The sequence below is a fragment of the Lemur catta genome, chromosome 1 (assembly GCF_020740605.2).
Source record: "Lemur catta isolate mLemCat1 chromosome 1, mLemCat1.pri, whole genome shotgun sequence".
Lineage (NCBI taxonomy): Eukaryota > Metazoa > Chordata > Mammalia > Primates > Lemuridae > Lemur > Lemur catta.
The window spans coordinates 142,879,437-142,895,447 of NC_059128.1; the positions used below are offsets into that span (position 1 = coordinate 142,879,437).

General features: G+C 40.2%; 1 protein-coding gene across 1 annotated transcript in view; it reads left to right on the top strand.

Annotated features, from left to right (window-relative positions):
* The window catches only part of SFMBT2 (Scm like with four mbt domains 2), a 149,863-nt gene that overhangs the window by 59,656 nt on the left and 74,196 nt on the right, over nucleotides 1-16,011 (top strand). Inside the window, exon 5 of the mRNA XM_045536215.1 lies at nucleotides 14,946-15,034. Within this exon, the coding sequence (XP_045392171.1) occupies nucleotides 14,946-15,034 (89 nt within the window). The remainder of the gene's footprint in view (nucleotides 1-14,945; nucleotides 15,035-16,011) is intronic.

Consider the following 16,011-nt stretch of genomic DNA (forward strand, 5'->3'; position numbering starts at 1 on the left):
CCCCGTGGGAGTGAGGTGCTGGGATTTGTGTTTCCAGATCGCTGGGGAGTGCGCGGTGCTTCCTCTGCCCCCCCACGGTGTGGGATACTCCTCCCCGTCCATATCCACATCTGCTTTGGTTTTGAGACGGTTAACGGTTAACGGTTTCCGAGGAGCAGCATCTGTATGCAGGGGGCTGGCGGCACGGCGCTGAGTGGCCGTACGTCAGAGATGGAGAGGAAGACTTAAGTGCTGTCTATTCTTAGCTGCAGTTTTCAAGGTGGGGATGGGAGAGTTTTAGACTTTCTTCAGACTCATTCCCTTCCAAACAGTGCCTTAAAGGTCCCCAACACAACAAGCACACCTTCCCCCATGCAAAAAATAAACAGGGCGTGCCCCAACAATTAGAATATGGCTATTTAATTATACGAGAAGGGACGAGGTGAGGGGAGCAGAAGGGGGCGGCGTAACACCTGCCTTTTTCTTTGCAAAGGAAAAGAGAAAGTCCGCTGTGACCTCACTGGCTAGACCTTGGACTCAACCATCTTACAAGCTTAGGAACCTAGATTGACCTTGTTTCTCTCTCTCGCTGCCGTGCAGTGTGGACGTGTGGCATAATTTATGTCATCAACATGGAATATTTGCTCCTTCTAGGTTTTTATCACACACAGCGCTGCAGGGGAGGCAGCTGTATTAGAGTCTTCATATTTCATTATGAAATGCATTTTCTGCAGGTTCTTCTGGGCTTGGCACATTTGCACCAAGCGGTGAGAGGTTGCTCTGAGGATGATCCTTCCAGGGATAATGGCTTCAGGTCACATTTGGGAACAGAACTCAGTGTCGTATTTAGTTCGGTTCTCCGAAGGTGGGTGGAGGGCTTTGCATCCTCTCACTTCAGCTGTGTGACGTAGCCAACACGGGAACACCCCCCAGGTCCCAGTACATCTGGCCAGTGTTCACTCCTGTCTTTCTTCTTCTGGAATTGGGTTATAGAGTCTGTTTTCCTGGTAAGTAATTAAAATCTCAGCTTCAGGGCTTTATAATTAACCCTAGGGGAAAAACTACCTCCAGTATAACTTTCTATTCTGGGAGATTCAGTAAATACCATTTCGATCCACTGATACCCCTTACGAAGACCGTTAACGTGGAGAACAGAAGTCGCAAAGCCGCACCAGTCTATGAATTTGCTAATTCACGATGGGTATTTATTTATGTACGTATGTACAGATGAAGCTGCTGAGTTGGCTAAACACGAGGCCGTTTCTGGCCTGTTGTCCAGGATGTGGGATCCAGGGCAATATTTCTGGGTTCTCACAATCTTCTTTCCTCTATTAATTGATTTCACTCTGGCTTTGGCGCTCCTCTTCCTCCTCCTCTGTGCTGCGGCATTGCCTACTGATGTCCTGTGCAGATGTGGGGAGTGGTCTGCCGGGTTCTTCACGCACTCCTCCAGTTCCCCAGTGCTGGGTGACTGCCGTGGGAGGTGGCCATGGAGCTCCGTTTATGTCCTAACCTCAGCGACCAGAAGGAAGTAGGGTAGTTTGCCTATGGCTTTTGCTTAAGGATAATCTGGTTTTTGGAAATGGTTAAAAAAAAAAAAATTGGGGGCCAGGGGAATGAAAAATCTTTTTTTCATTTTCATCCAGGGAAATGAAAAGATTTTAGTTAGCAATTTTCTACAGTGAGAGGAAATAATTTGAATGAGACACAGTTGATCTTTTCAGGCGTCATATTAATACTAGCCTTTTTTCAACTGTCTGCTAACTCCAGCACTTAAATAAATCCCTTTTTTTTGAAAGTGGCATTTAAAAAGTGCTGTGACAAGTGTAGTTACAGCAGATAAATTTAGCTCATGTGTTTTATCTACATAATCTGATTGTAATTTATATATGTTCAGCCTAGATAAAGCAGAGCCGTTTCTTATTACCGAATTTTTCTTTTGTCAACATGATGTGAGTGGGATATTGACTCTAACTGAAGGGTAGTGATTCATCATAGCAGCTTGCAGGGAGATCATTTATTGTTCTCTGTAGCTGAGTGGCTACTGGCAGAGTCGTGAGTCAGTCAAGATAAACCCAAGTGGGGTAGTCACTCTTGGGTGATGATGGAGGATGTGATAGATTTATAAGCCAAATTCTCTTTCAAAAATTACTTCACATTCTTAGCAGGTGAATTTGCAAATAGAAAAATAATGAGTTGCTCTCAGTGGCAGAATCTGTTAGCTTGCAAAGTGGGGGTGATACTAGGGAATGTCACAGTCAAAGATAAACTACCAAGAGATAGTCGCTGGAAATGTTAAGCCCTAGATTCATCTTGTTAAGTTCAAAGAGGGCAATTATGTTCTCAGTTATTCAGGTGTTTGATAGACTGGGAAGAAGAGATTTGTCTTGTGTACAATTACATAGATTATATAATGTGACTTTTTTTAAATTTAGAATTAAATACTGGATTTTGTTTTTTTTTTCCCCATGGGGGAAACTTTCTAAGCCAGGCTGACACCCTTTGTGCATGAAGCCTTTTCCTCTAATCTGCCTTTTTTCTCTCCAGAGCTAGTATGTAGTCAGGAAATGCACAGCAACTTACCCTTAGTTAAAGAAAATTCTAAAGCAAAGAGAAAAAAATATAGACAGACCTTGCCAAAGGTAAATGTCCATGATTCCTGAGTTATCTTCTTTTTTCATCAATTTTATCACAATTTTTCTTTGTTACAGTCTCCTGCAACAAAGAAATATCTGGCCCTGGGTGTCAATAGTGCTGAGTCCGAGAAACCCTGGTCTAAACTGTAGCCATGTCTGGCTTACTAAGGGCATGTTTAGGTCTTTCAGTCTTTTCTGATTTTCCTGGCTGAGTTGTCTTTGGTTTTTTCATCGTTACAGACATCCTCCCACCCTTTTTTTTTTTTTTGAGACAGAGTCTCGCTGTGTTGCCCCGGCTAGAGTGAGTGCCATGGCGTTAGCCTAGCTCACAGCAACCTCAAACTCCTGGGCTTAAGCGATCCTACTGCTTCAGCCTCCCCAGTAGCTGGGACTACAGGCATGTGCCACCATCCCCGGCTAATTTTTTCTATATATATATTTTAGTTGACCAGATAATTTCTTTCTATTTTTTTAGTAGAGACGGGGTCTCGCTCTTGCTGAGGCTGGTCTTGAACTCCTGACCTCGAGCGATCCACCCGCCTTGGCCTCCCAGAGTGCTAGGATTACAGGCGTGAGCCACCGCACCCGGCCATCTCCCACCCTTTGTTGAAATAATTATTATGGGTGTAAGAGGCCATAGGACATTTAATGACTTGTTATTTTAACACTAGAATATGATGAAGATATATATTCCTTTAGAAAAGTGTAGTAGGGTAAGTAACCAGAGTAAGTCTATAGAGTGTCTCGCTAGCTGCTGAAACAAGTCAAGCTGAGGGCTCAGGGGCTTGATGCTGTTACGTTAATTTTATGGCTCACGTCACAGTCCACTGTGAACTGGCGGACAGCCATTGATGTACAGTTCCATTCATGGGCCACACATCTTCCATCCTGGCACTGTGCCATCTGCTTAAGGCAGCATTCTCTTCTCCGTTCAGCTGGGAAGGAGAGAGCTTGGAGAAAGCACAGCTTCACTTTTCATGGGCAAGAACCAGTCCTGTGGCCCCGGCCAGTTGCAGGAGACCCGGGCAGGGTACACCCAGCTGACAAGCTTGCAGAGCTACAGAACTGGGCCAGCCAGACGCAGAATACGTAATAGGTATTGGTCGGCCAACAAATATTTATGAAGCTCCTTCGAAAGTGCAGTGAAGACCAGTGTCCAGCAGTCAGGCAGGAGGTCACTCTCACTTCAGGGAGCAAGGTCAGCTTTTTGTTCTGTTCAGGTTTCAGCTGATCAGATGAGGCCCACCCACCAGAGGGCGCGCGATCTGCCTTGCTTGCTCTGTGAATGCAGATGTTAACCTCACTCAGGAACACGCTCACAGACACACCCAGAGTAACGTCTGACTGAATATCTGGATGCTCTGTGGCCCGGTCAAGTTGACACCTGAAATTAACCATCACAACCGTTCTGCTTGGGGATCCTTTCACATGTCTTCTGGCCACTTGGATATTCATTTCTGGGAAGTGCTTAAGTCTCTTTGTCCTTTTTCTATTTTTTTCCCCTTTTTCCTGCCGACTTATCGTTCTTTATTGATCTTGTATTCGTCATGCATTGCAAATAGTTGGTTATGTTATGATGCAGGCATCTGTAACGTGAAAGAGTTCTCATGCAGCTGCTGCGTGGGGCATTGATGACTGCATAATGTATTAGTAAAAGTTGTTGTGGTTCCTCTGCAGTTTCTCTAGCATGTTACTGTTTTATACCAGATAATAACAGCTGATCACAAACTACCTTAGCACAGCCCAAGCGAGTGAGCTGCAGGGGTGCAGCTAAGGACTATGGCATTGCTCATTCACCTCACACTCTCCCTGTTGGTGGCCTTGGGCCATGTGCTTTGTCCCTTTCATCCTTGGACTTTTGTCCTTGTCTCCATTGATATAGCAGTCTCAGCCCTTCTTCATATTCCTCTCCATCAAGTTACCTTCACCTTTTACTTTTTTTTAAGGAAAAGTTGTGTGTTTATTGTAGTATTTATTAGGTATGTAACATGTCTTTTAATATGTGCTAATGTTATGGTTAGGATGGTTATTATTATTGTCAGTTACCTGGCTTTGAAAATTCTTCCCTAAACCTTAGTTTTCATAAGCTCTGTTGGTTTCAGTACAAGATTTTGTAAAATGAGAAGCTTTTCAGGAACACATATAGTATAACAGCAGAAATTCATGCTGCTTCCTATACTCTGTGGGTTGTTTTGCATTATTTTGAATGGCCTTGTTGGTGAATGAAAATTCTTAATTTTACTAAGCTGATCTTAATTGATCTCTTATGCTTTCTGTGGCTCTAGTAAGCAATCTTTTCCTCCTCCACATGGATGGCATAAATGTATTCTCCATTATTGTGAGTGTTGTAGTTTTGCCTTTCATGTATAAGTCCTTAGTTCAACTGGAATTGATGTGTGTGCAGAGCATGTGGTGGAAGACTAATTTCTTTTTTCTCCATATGGATGAGCAGTTGTCCCAGCACCATTTATTGAAAAGTCTGTTCTCTCCCCACTAATTTGTGCTGTTAGCTATAACCATTAATCAAGTTTCTCTATTTGTTTGACTTCTTGGTTCCATTTCATTGGTTCGTTTATTCCCTTTACCATGACCACACCTTTAACATTATTACAGTATGCCTACTTTTCTTATCTGTATGGCAGAGTTCCTTATTTGTTGTTGTTCTTTAAGAATGTTTTGGCTGTTCTTGGCACACTGTACTCATAAATTTTAGAATCAACTTACCTCATTTTATAAAACATATGTGTTGGGATTTGGATTGGAATGGCATTGACTAGATAATTTTTAAGGAAAAGTTACAGCTTTATAATGTAATCCATGAACATAGTATACAGTCCTTTTATTTACATTTTCTTTAATATCTTTCTATAAAATATTATAGTTTTCTTTGTAAGGATTTTTTACATTTTGTAAGATTTATTCTTACAGATTTTGTTTTGAAGCTAATATAAATGGTATCTTTTAAAATTTACACTTTTAAAGTATTGTTTACATGAATATTTTTATATAAATTGTGACCCTTCAAGGAAATTTTTTCTTAAGATATGCCATATTCACTTACCCATTGTGATTAGGGATGCTTTAGCATGAAGAGGGAGGATTGGTAATTTTAGTTATTGTCTCCCCATACCCAGTAAAAACTACATATGCACTTTTAATTTCAACCAGTGTACCCACAAATTGATAATCTAGCAGTTGCTAGCATTACACAACATGTCCTGGAGCAGTGACAATGTTTTTTCTTTTCTTAGTCATTTGTCATTATTTTCTCTTTCTCTTTTTTTCCCCCCTTTTTGTTCGTTTCACCTTCTGTATCTTTTTTTCCTCTTGTTGCTATTTGCAGCATGTATCAATAGATTATTATTAATTATTTTAAAGCATTCCTTGATTTGATGAATCATAAGTATTAGCTGACCCTTCATTTCCTACCTTTCTAATACTTACTTCTGGGAACTCCATAGCAGAGGTTAGCCAACTTTTTCTGTAAAAGGCTGCAGAGTAAATATTTTAGGCTCTGTGGGCCATCTGGTCTTTGTTGCATCTCCACAGTTCACTGTTGTAGCAGGAGAGCAGCCATAAGCAACACATACATGAATGAATATGGCTGCGTTCCAATCAACTTTATTTATGGACAGTAAAATTTGAATTTCATGTAATTTTCATATGTCATGAAATATTGATTTTTTTCCCCCAACCATTTAAAAATGTAAAAAACATTCTTGGCTTCTGGGCCATACAAACACAGGCGAGTGGGAAGGATTTGGCCCACCACCATACATAGTTTGCCCAACCCTGCTCTATAGCATCCTGTGTATACCTCTAACCTAAGACTTATTCCGTGAAGTTGTCATTGACTGATGTATTTTTAATGGCTTGTTTTTGACGCCCGTGATCATAAATTGAATCTTCGTAAAATCAAGATACAGGTATGTTTTAATAATAGGCTTTCTTTCCAACTCAGTTGGAAAATGAATCAAGTTTAAGTTGATTTGAAATACTTAGAGTTTAGTAAATACATGAACTATATCAAATGTGTATAATACTGAAGACTTAATTTCTTTCAAATCTACTTAGAATTGTGTTTCGGGAATTGGGGCAGCCCTTAGAGATGGTTTTGTTTAGCTTCCCTGTCCCACCCCTGCTTTGTTCTGAGTGAGGAAGCTGGCATTTGGAAAGGTTAAGTAATTTCACTAGAGTCACAAAACGTGTAGAACTTGGCATATAACCAGTTCAATCCAGTACTGTCCCTAATTTCATCGCTTTGTCTCTCCTGTATCCTTGTAGATAAATTTGAATGTCCCTAAAAGATTAAACTTTGATAAGTCAATGTACAGTATTGGTATGACATTACATTATAATGTTCATGTAAATATTGCTTAGGTGTCTGTTTTTTCCCACGTTAATTTCACGCCCCTCTGGATGATGTTCCTTCATAGCTGGATGAGGCTGTCACTGTCCAGATACTGCCTCGCATAGGGGAGCACCTTGGGAATAGATCCTTGTTAAACGTTACCAAACCGAACTGGGTCTGTTTGCCCGTGTGCAACAGAAAGCCAGACACCGAAGCACCGGATTTTTGTGAGAGAAAAGTTTATTGGAAGGCTGCTGAGGCGGGGGTTAGATCTGTAACCCAGAGCTGGGGGCTGGGTTTTATAGCAGGTTTTATAGCAGAGGGTAATAAGGTGCAATCTGATTGGATCTTGCAGTGAGGTAATGCAAGGAGGCGTGATCTGATTGGATCGTGCCATGGACACCATCTGATTGGATCACAGATGTGATGTCCGCTTCTTAATTGGGTCCCTGTTTTTTAGTCCCAGCACTTAGGTTCCTCCTGTGGTTGCGCTCTTGGCTCATCTGGGCACACTCAGGTTCCAAGACCTGCAACCTGAGGGTTCCTGGCAACTGAAAAAACAACTCAACCATTTTATTGCACAAAGTTGAAGCAGATTGGGCTGGTTCAGCGGTTACAAATACTTGTTGAACTGGCATCACGCCAAGTCAGAGACAGTTTGGTAGATGCTAGAAGTAGGTCTGGTAAAATATCCGTGTTTCTCTCAGGAGTTTATAACACAGTGCAGAGTGGAAGCTACCTTACCCATCAATGCAGATTTAGTAATGCTTTGCTAACTGGTAGTGTCTACCTCTTGTCTATTCCAAACAAGAAATTTCCTTCTCCTTTCCTGAATTCATTTTTGACACGAACATTGGTAATTAGGAATGTTCTTTATGATGGATGGCATTAATAGGATGCTTAGGCATAGTTCAGATAACATTCAGTATATTTTGTATCTGTAGAGTTTTATGGACTGGCCTGGCATGCAGTTCCTCTCAGCAGTATTGCTATTACTAAAATGTGTTAGGGACTTTTGAAACTGATTTATTAAGGATCCCTAGGAACAAAACCAGTTTGTTAAGTTGGGGGACTCCTTGTGACCGTAATGAAAAAAATAAGCCCATTAATGAGTCATTTGCTTGGGCTCTTTCTGTTTCTTTGCTGCCCCTGCAGAAGACCAGTTTCTGTGGCCCTGACTCATCTACGTGAAGAACACATGACTAATCGTGATTTATCCGCCTTTCTGTCAGCTCCTTCTGTTAGGCCACACGGGATCCTCACTAACATGCAGGAAGAGGACTGAGATGAACAAAAATGTAATAATCTTGATTTTCTCCATTCTCATGTAATCTGTCATCGTCGTCTTTTTTTTTTTTTTTTTTTTGAGACAGAGTCTCGTTCTGTTTGCCCAAGCTGGAATGCCCAGCATCAGCCTAGCTCACAGTAACCTCAAACTCCTGGGCTCAAGTCATCCTCCTGCCTCAGCCTCCTGAGTAGCTGGGACTACAGGCATGCGCCACCACACCTGGCTAATTTTTCTATTTTTTTCTAGAGATGGGCTCTTGCTCTTGCTCATGCTGGTCTCGAATTCCTGGCCTCACGTGATCCTCCCACCTCTGCCTCCCTAAGTGCTGGGATCACAAGTGTGAGCCGCCGCACCTGGCCTGTCTTTTTCTAATGTGATGAAAGGAGATAAGTTCCTGTCTGGCTCTTCTGTACGACAGTGTTTATATCACTGCTTATAAAATCATCCTAAAATAGCACTAAAAATATGCTAAAAAAATAAGAATTTTGATAAGGAGCCATGTTGGAGGAGACATGTTTCCATATTATTACCATTTGGGGCTTGTTTTAAATCTTAGTAGTTTATTGAGTTGGGATTATTAAAATACTGGATAAGCTGACAAAATTCAAAAAGAGGTTAATGATTATTGGGCAAGTGGATTCTAGGTTGTGGTTAGATTAAACGTCTAAATAAGGTCCTGTTTTATTATATCACCCTCTCTCTTCTTTTTTTCTTTTCTTTTCTTTTTTCTTTTCAAATCTCAGCTTAGCCCATCTTCCCAGGTGGAAGGGATAATGGTTACAAAATGAGTATGAAATTTATTTCCCCCTACTTATCTGGCATGAACTGCTCCACATAAGTTGATGAATTACTGCTTCCAAGGCCGACATAATAGTTTTTGTTTTGTTAAACAACTATAAATTTCACCTAATATAGTCTTAGTGTTAACAAGAAGAAAACTATAAGTTAATATCTGTTACATTTCATTGCTTAAAAATAATTGTTAGTAGTAAACCTTCATTTTTGCAAACATAATTTGATCTCGTGTAATTGATGGAAGAAAATTCAGGGAATTTGTGCAGGCTCTGTTTACAGCTGACTTTTTCAAGAACTGCCACACGTAATAATCCAAATGAATTCTGTTTGTGTAATAAAACAGGCAGAATTTATAGTCAACACACAAAATGAATTACTGACAGCTCCAGGGGTGGCATATTTTATTTTACATATTCTAACCCTTTTGCAAAATTTTTATTGAAGTGTTTTATGACATACTGTGGTAGCAGTTTTGATTTGGTTGTCTGTTTGGGGAATCACAGAGGACAAAACCTTTGGGACTTACTTGAAATTTCCTGTTTGGCTATTGAGAAGAAAGATAGGTAAGTAGAGAGAGTTGGATGCACACTCAAATATACCTCCATTGTTACTGGTGGCGCTTGCAGACCAAATGCAGTTATTATTTTAGGCACTGTGACTGCTCAGGTTTTTCCGAACTGGGGAGGAAAAAGCATGCCATAATTTTTGTCCTTTCTCAACAATTTTCCTTTAATAACAACCTGATTTATAGGTTTGAATCATTATTGCAGCACTTTGGAATGTTCCTTAGAATCAATCACTTTTACTAGACTTTCCTTCTCATAAAAACAGAAAAATCAAGACAGTTAATTGCCCAGGTGTCTCTGCTTATGGAATGGTCATGGAAGCCCCTGTTTGTCATATTAGGAACGTCACCTGGGCTACACCAAGGGTCAAAGGTCAATATCACGGCCAACATTGGAGCTGTGACTTCCTACTCAGCCCATGGTGTGATATTTGTTCTCTCTATGAATAACTGATTAATTCCTGTAACTAATTCATGCTAATTAATTCCCACAGCATTCCTATCAAAGCAAACTCTGTTGGGCAATATTAAAATTTCAAAGATGAATTCAAACTATAAGAACTGAGTTTATTGCTGAAATATTTCAACCACACAAGTGGAAGAGGGAGGGTACCCAGCCTTATTAGCGGACAAGTAACTCTCTGGTTGTAGGTTGTGCAGGGACTTTGGCAAAGGGGATGGGCTGAGGTTACGGGCTAGAAGATTTAGGTTAGAATTAAGAAGGAAGGCATTTCTTACACGTGGAGAAATGAAAAGGCAAGCTACAAAGGTAGATCATGAAATAACCTCACCTGAAGATACGTTTTTTTTTCTCTTGTTTTCTGGTAGACCGTATGTTTTCTGACTTGGAGTTGTTGACCTATAATGAGACCATATCGAGGCTTATAAAAAAAATCTCTGTTGCTTCCCTCTGTTTGTACTTGCCCTGTTTCTTGTGGTCAGTGGCTGGCAGGCTGGTCACTCGGGGGAGGGTTAGCTGCAGTTTGAGTCCAAGGCCATGTGCTATGGCACCAGGGAGAGAAAAAGTCAAAAGACCTGCTGGAAGATTTTCTCTTTTTCTGGGGTGGTTGGTCGTTTGTTCCATTCAGGCTCCCAATTGATAGGATCAGGTCCACCCACATTAGAGAGGGCACCTTTACTCAAAGTCCACCAATTTAAATGTTAATCCCATCCCAAAACACCCTCATGGAAACATCCAGAATAGTGCTTGATCACGTATCTGGACCCAGGCAGGTTGACACAATAAAATTAACAATCACGGACAGTGATGTGAATACGGTTGAACCAACAGCCTGGCCCATATCATTAGATATATACAAAGGGCATATTAATGCACATTTTTTGCAAGCTTGCCTCTTTCTTTCTTTTTTAAAACATGCACCTAAAAGGAAAAAATTTGAATGGAAGCTCTTTGGCTCCAGGAAAGAAAGTAATTTTGCAGGAAGAAGTAATCAAGTATGAGAAAGAAAGAGACCTAGGAGAATAAAATCTTTAACAAGCAGGTGTCTTATTTCATTGAACTTAGAGCCCTGGGTTTGTGTGATATGTCAATTCCGTCTTGACAGTTTCTCTGCAGAGTGAGCTAATAAAAGACCTGTAGGAAATTTTTCTTAGTGGAGAGGGGAAAAAAAAGTGTCTGCCTCTTTGGAAGGGGATTCTTTAAAAGCAGGAAAATGTTTAAAAGAGTACCAGAAATGTCTATAAAAGTGAGATATTGGCAGTTAGAGAAGGGTTGGAGAAAATGTGCGAGAATAATAGAAATTCCATATTTCACTGGATAAAAATCTCTAACCAGTGAACACCAATAAGGTGTTAAGTTTCATCTAATAGTTTTAGAGGTTATTTATTATCTGGGCTCTTAAAGATATGCTGCAGAGTAATGTGTGTCATGCTTGGAGAATGTCGTAAACAGTTTCTGTCCCTTGTGGCTTTTCTTCTGCAAATCCTGGTGGTTTCTGGTGCCAAGAGCTTCTTGGGCACTTGAGAGAAAGCACTAGGTCTCTTGGGGATTAAGATCCTGTTGTATAGTAGCTGGTATTTCTTTAATCTCTGGGTGCCTCCCTTGTCTGGAATGAGCAGTATTGTTGTTACTTACTGGGCTTTCGTGTATAGAAGGAGAACTCCAGAAAAATACTTACTGTCTGTCTCTACTTAACATCTTATGAGGTAGAGACAGACATTAAGTGCCAGATCAGTCAAATGGACCTGTTGCTGGCATTCTAGGTCATATATGCCAACACTAGAATTATAAATGGTAACTTATCTCTTGTGCAAGCAGTTACAAAGCAGGCAGATACAAAAAAGAAAAAAAAAATGGCGTACATTTGTGAATGCTTTTGGCAGTGCCATTGAATTAAATTGTATTTTAATGAAAAATCTTTGTAATGAATATTTATGGTAACAGTGGCTCTTAATCTGAATTCAACAAATTCTGTTTCATCGAAAGATTACTAAAACAGAAACAGTTTATAAAACCCTGTAATCTGTCAGTCCTTCCTTTGCAGCGACAGAAGTTCATTAACGACCTCCTGTGTGCCAGTTGTTCTAGTTGTTGGGTGTGTGGCTGTGGACGCAGGGGACGTGGATGGTCCCTAGCCCCCTGGAGTGGACAGTCAGGTAGACTGCAGACAATGAACACAAACTTGTAATTATCATGACTTGAATGTTAGCTTGGATTGCATGCTTGTTAGAAACAACCTTTAAGTGGAAAATCAGTTTTTTCCTCACGGTGGATATAGAGATCACTTCTCTTAAACATAGGACCATTTATTACTTGATGATAGCTGTCATTCTTTTGTAATGAGATATGAAATACATATTTAGGGTACAATTGTATATTTTCTGAGAACCTTCGTTAGTCATTTCATATTATCTCCATTGTGCCTACAGTTTAGATTATTGACTTACCTGTTTACAAAAGCTTAGGAGAATCAAGAGATTCTAGTGGAAAATCTCCCATGTAGGATTTGAGGCTGGCTCTGGCCCTAGTTTTTTTCTATGAACTTGGGCAAGAGTTAATTAAGACCAAAAGCTCATAGCACTGTTAGGAGGATCAAAACAGATAAAGTAAATGAAAGGTCTTTGTAAAACATAAGGTGAATACAAATTTTAATCTCTTATCCCGTTTTTCTTTGCTTTTGGTCTCAGTAACCTTAGCCACACAGAAGGGACAACTTAAAAAAGGCTGTAGCGTTTAAAAATGATTACTACATTTTCTAATGATGGACAAGAACACGAGAACAGATTTTTTGCCCCAAATATTTGTTTTTCCATGTGAGTTTGCATGTATAAAATAATGAAGGTGGTATTTTATTTGAGAAAAAAAATCTAGTTATAAAAGATGAGTTGTTCTTTGATGCAAGTGTGGTAAGGGTAGGACATTGCTATGCAAGGTGAAGCTCAACGTTCCACCCTAGTTTACCCGAGTACCTCCCATGTTGGTTTTCCTCTCGGTCCTCATGATCGTTCTTGGGTGTTGGGCGGATGTTGGCTGAGGTGCATGTTCATGGTTGAAATAGCAGGTGCTGCCACTGGTCTCCATTCTGTTGGCGGTTCTGCCAGAGCTTGTTGGAGGTTTCAATTTGGAAATTGTGGGAATGAATATTATAAAATAACCGGAGGGTTACATAAGTATATGGAATAATTTAGCATGTACTTACAACAGCACAAGGGCTAATGTTTATTTGTGGCTTAGTGTGTGCCAGGGATGGTTATATTTTATTTGCATGTAGAGCACTCCCTGTAAACAAAATACTGTCAACACCTTTTATCGATGAGGAAAGAGTCTAAGAGAAATTGAGTGAATTACCCCAAGTCACGCATCCAGCGATGGCAGAACGTATGCTGGAGCCTGGGTCTGCCCCACACCCTTAAGGCCAGCTTGCCTTTTGCCCATAACTTTGTGCCTTTATGTTTGGGCTAGAAAGGGTGACATCAAGCCTTTGAAGACCCTAAATAATGGTTCTTTATCAAAAGCTAAGTTAAGTACCATGTGGATCCCAGACTGCCGGCTCTCCCTGTGCTGCGAGGTCAGAGTTGCAGTGTGCAACGGTGGGATTCTGGGACAAGTGTCTTGCTCTCACCTTTGCGGGCTTTGCAAATTCCTTGGTGCCCTGGAAAGGCGTAGGCCCCTCAGGGATGTGGGTACCACCAAAGGTAGGTTTTTCTTAGGACTTGGTTTCTGAGCACTTGCAGAATGTTGGCTTCGCAGATCTGATAGTTCTTTTTCAAAAGATGTCTCAAGTACGTTCCTTCCTTGTTGGTAGTGCTGACACCCCTATTTTGGCCTATGTCCTTTATGTACTTGGATAACTGCAGCAGCCTCAAGTTTCCCTGCTTTTAGACTCTTTTGTTTCCATTGAAACCTTTATACTATAGCCAGATTCATTTGATGCAGAGATCTCCTGTTTATTCTGTGTCTGTGTTGACTTCCTGGGCCGCCATGGTTTTATTTCTATCACTCAACATTGTTTCCTGCTGCTGTGTGCTCCAAGTGAGCCTTGGTCTGGCTGAATACAGTACAGTTGTCCCTCTGTATTCATGAGGGGTTGGTTCCAGGACCCCCCAACAGATACCAAAATCTACAGGTACTCAAGTTCATGGTATAAAATGGAGTAGTATTTGCATAGAACCTACATGCATCCTCCCATATAATTTAAATCATCTCTAGATTAATCACAATGCCTAATACAATATAAATGCTATGTACATAGTTGTTACATGGTATTGTTTAGGGAATAATGACAAGCAAAGGAAGTCTGCACATGTTCAGTACAGACGCTGTTGTTTTTCCCAAATAGTTTTGATCTTCGGTCGGTTGAACTCGGGGATGTGGAGGGACGATTGGACTTTTCTCCGTTTCTCCTTCACTCCACCCTTCTCATTAGCACACGCCAGTTTCTTAGTCTGCACATCCCTCCTCCTTCTGTACCTGTGGAAACGTTTTCTATACTTCAGGGCCTGGTTTTATTTTTCCAGCTGGAATACTTCTCTCTGAGTCCTCCAGCCTTGCTGGTCTGTTTCTTCTTGGACTTCCTGGATCACACACTTTATAACATCTTCTTTGCTGTTTGTAGGAAGTTTTTGAATAAGTTCTAAGACTTCAGAACTTCAGAGGCTTTCACCTCCTTGCTGCCCAGGTATGTGGTAGGTGTGAAGTCACTACTTGTTGGCAGATTTGATGTCTCAATTGCAGTATTTGCTTTAAGTATGGTGCTTAAAATTAAGAAAAATACTGAAACAATACCTACCTAAAGAAAATGCCTGTGGTTTTAAGCTTCTCTGATACTTTGCTGCTGTGTTGAAGTGTTTTTTTCTCCCTTATCTTGCCAGCAATCAAAGAGAAGTACACGGACTGGACGGAGTTTCTCATACGTGATTTGACTGGTTCGAGGACGGCACCTGCGAACTTGCTGGAAGGTGTATGTATTGTCATTATACGTCTAACCTATCTCAGAAGCATCCCTGGAAGGTGTATGTATGGTTAAAATGTATCTCAGAAGCATCCCAGTTACCTGAGCTCAGACCTAAGAGCACCTGTGCATATATCCTTCCGCAGATACATGCCTCTCACAGATAGCTCTGTGCAAATGGCCTGCCTTGCTGTTGTCCTGAATTACTTAGGTGACTGATTTGAGTGGCATTGATGATGTTTTTCCTGTGATAAGTGGAAAATTTTCTCGATGTGAATGCATTTTTAAATAACAATGTTAGGATATCTTCCCACTATCCTATAATTCTATTTCTTATATTAGTAAATGTAAATAAAAATCTTGTAGAATAACTGTTTTGAACAGGTGACCACTAAGCGTGTATATGCACTAATATAGTCTCTTGGAGTACGTTGATAAATGATTCCATTAATATTCTACTTTAGATGCATAACCCCAAGATTTGAATATATGTGTGCTAATAGTTGAATTAGCTTCCTTTGTTAAAAACAAGAGGAGAAATGGTAGACCATATTTAAATGTAGTTAAGGCAATTTTAAGATACTAAAGATACTAAAGAACAATTAGTTTAATCTGATATCTGATGGTTTGTTTGAAAGTAAATTTATGATGAAATATTTTAATATTTACTATATAAGATAGAACAGGAAAAGAAAGGGTACTATGTCATAAATAATTGTTGAATTACCAAATCTGCCTTTTTAAGAGTGCCCCTAAAAAGGGGAGAACTTAATGAATAACAAGGAATAAGGTTTGGATTTTGACAGAATCATATTCTCTTAACCTTAACTTTCCCTCTTCTCATAAATGATATTGGCACTTTAGAGCGTCACTGTCTAATACAGTTAAGCAGGTTGTGTTTTGTAAAGATTTTGCGTAATGTATTTGTTATATATCTTAATAGCTTCTATTTTAATTGTTTGGTTAGCAAATCAAAATGACAATGG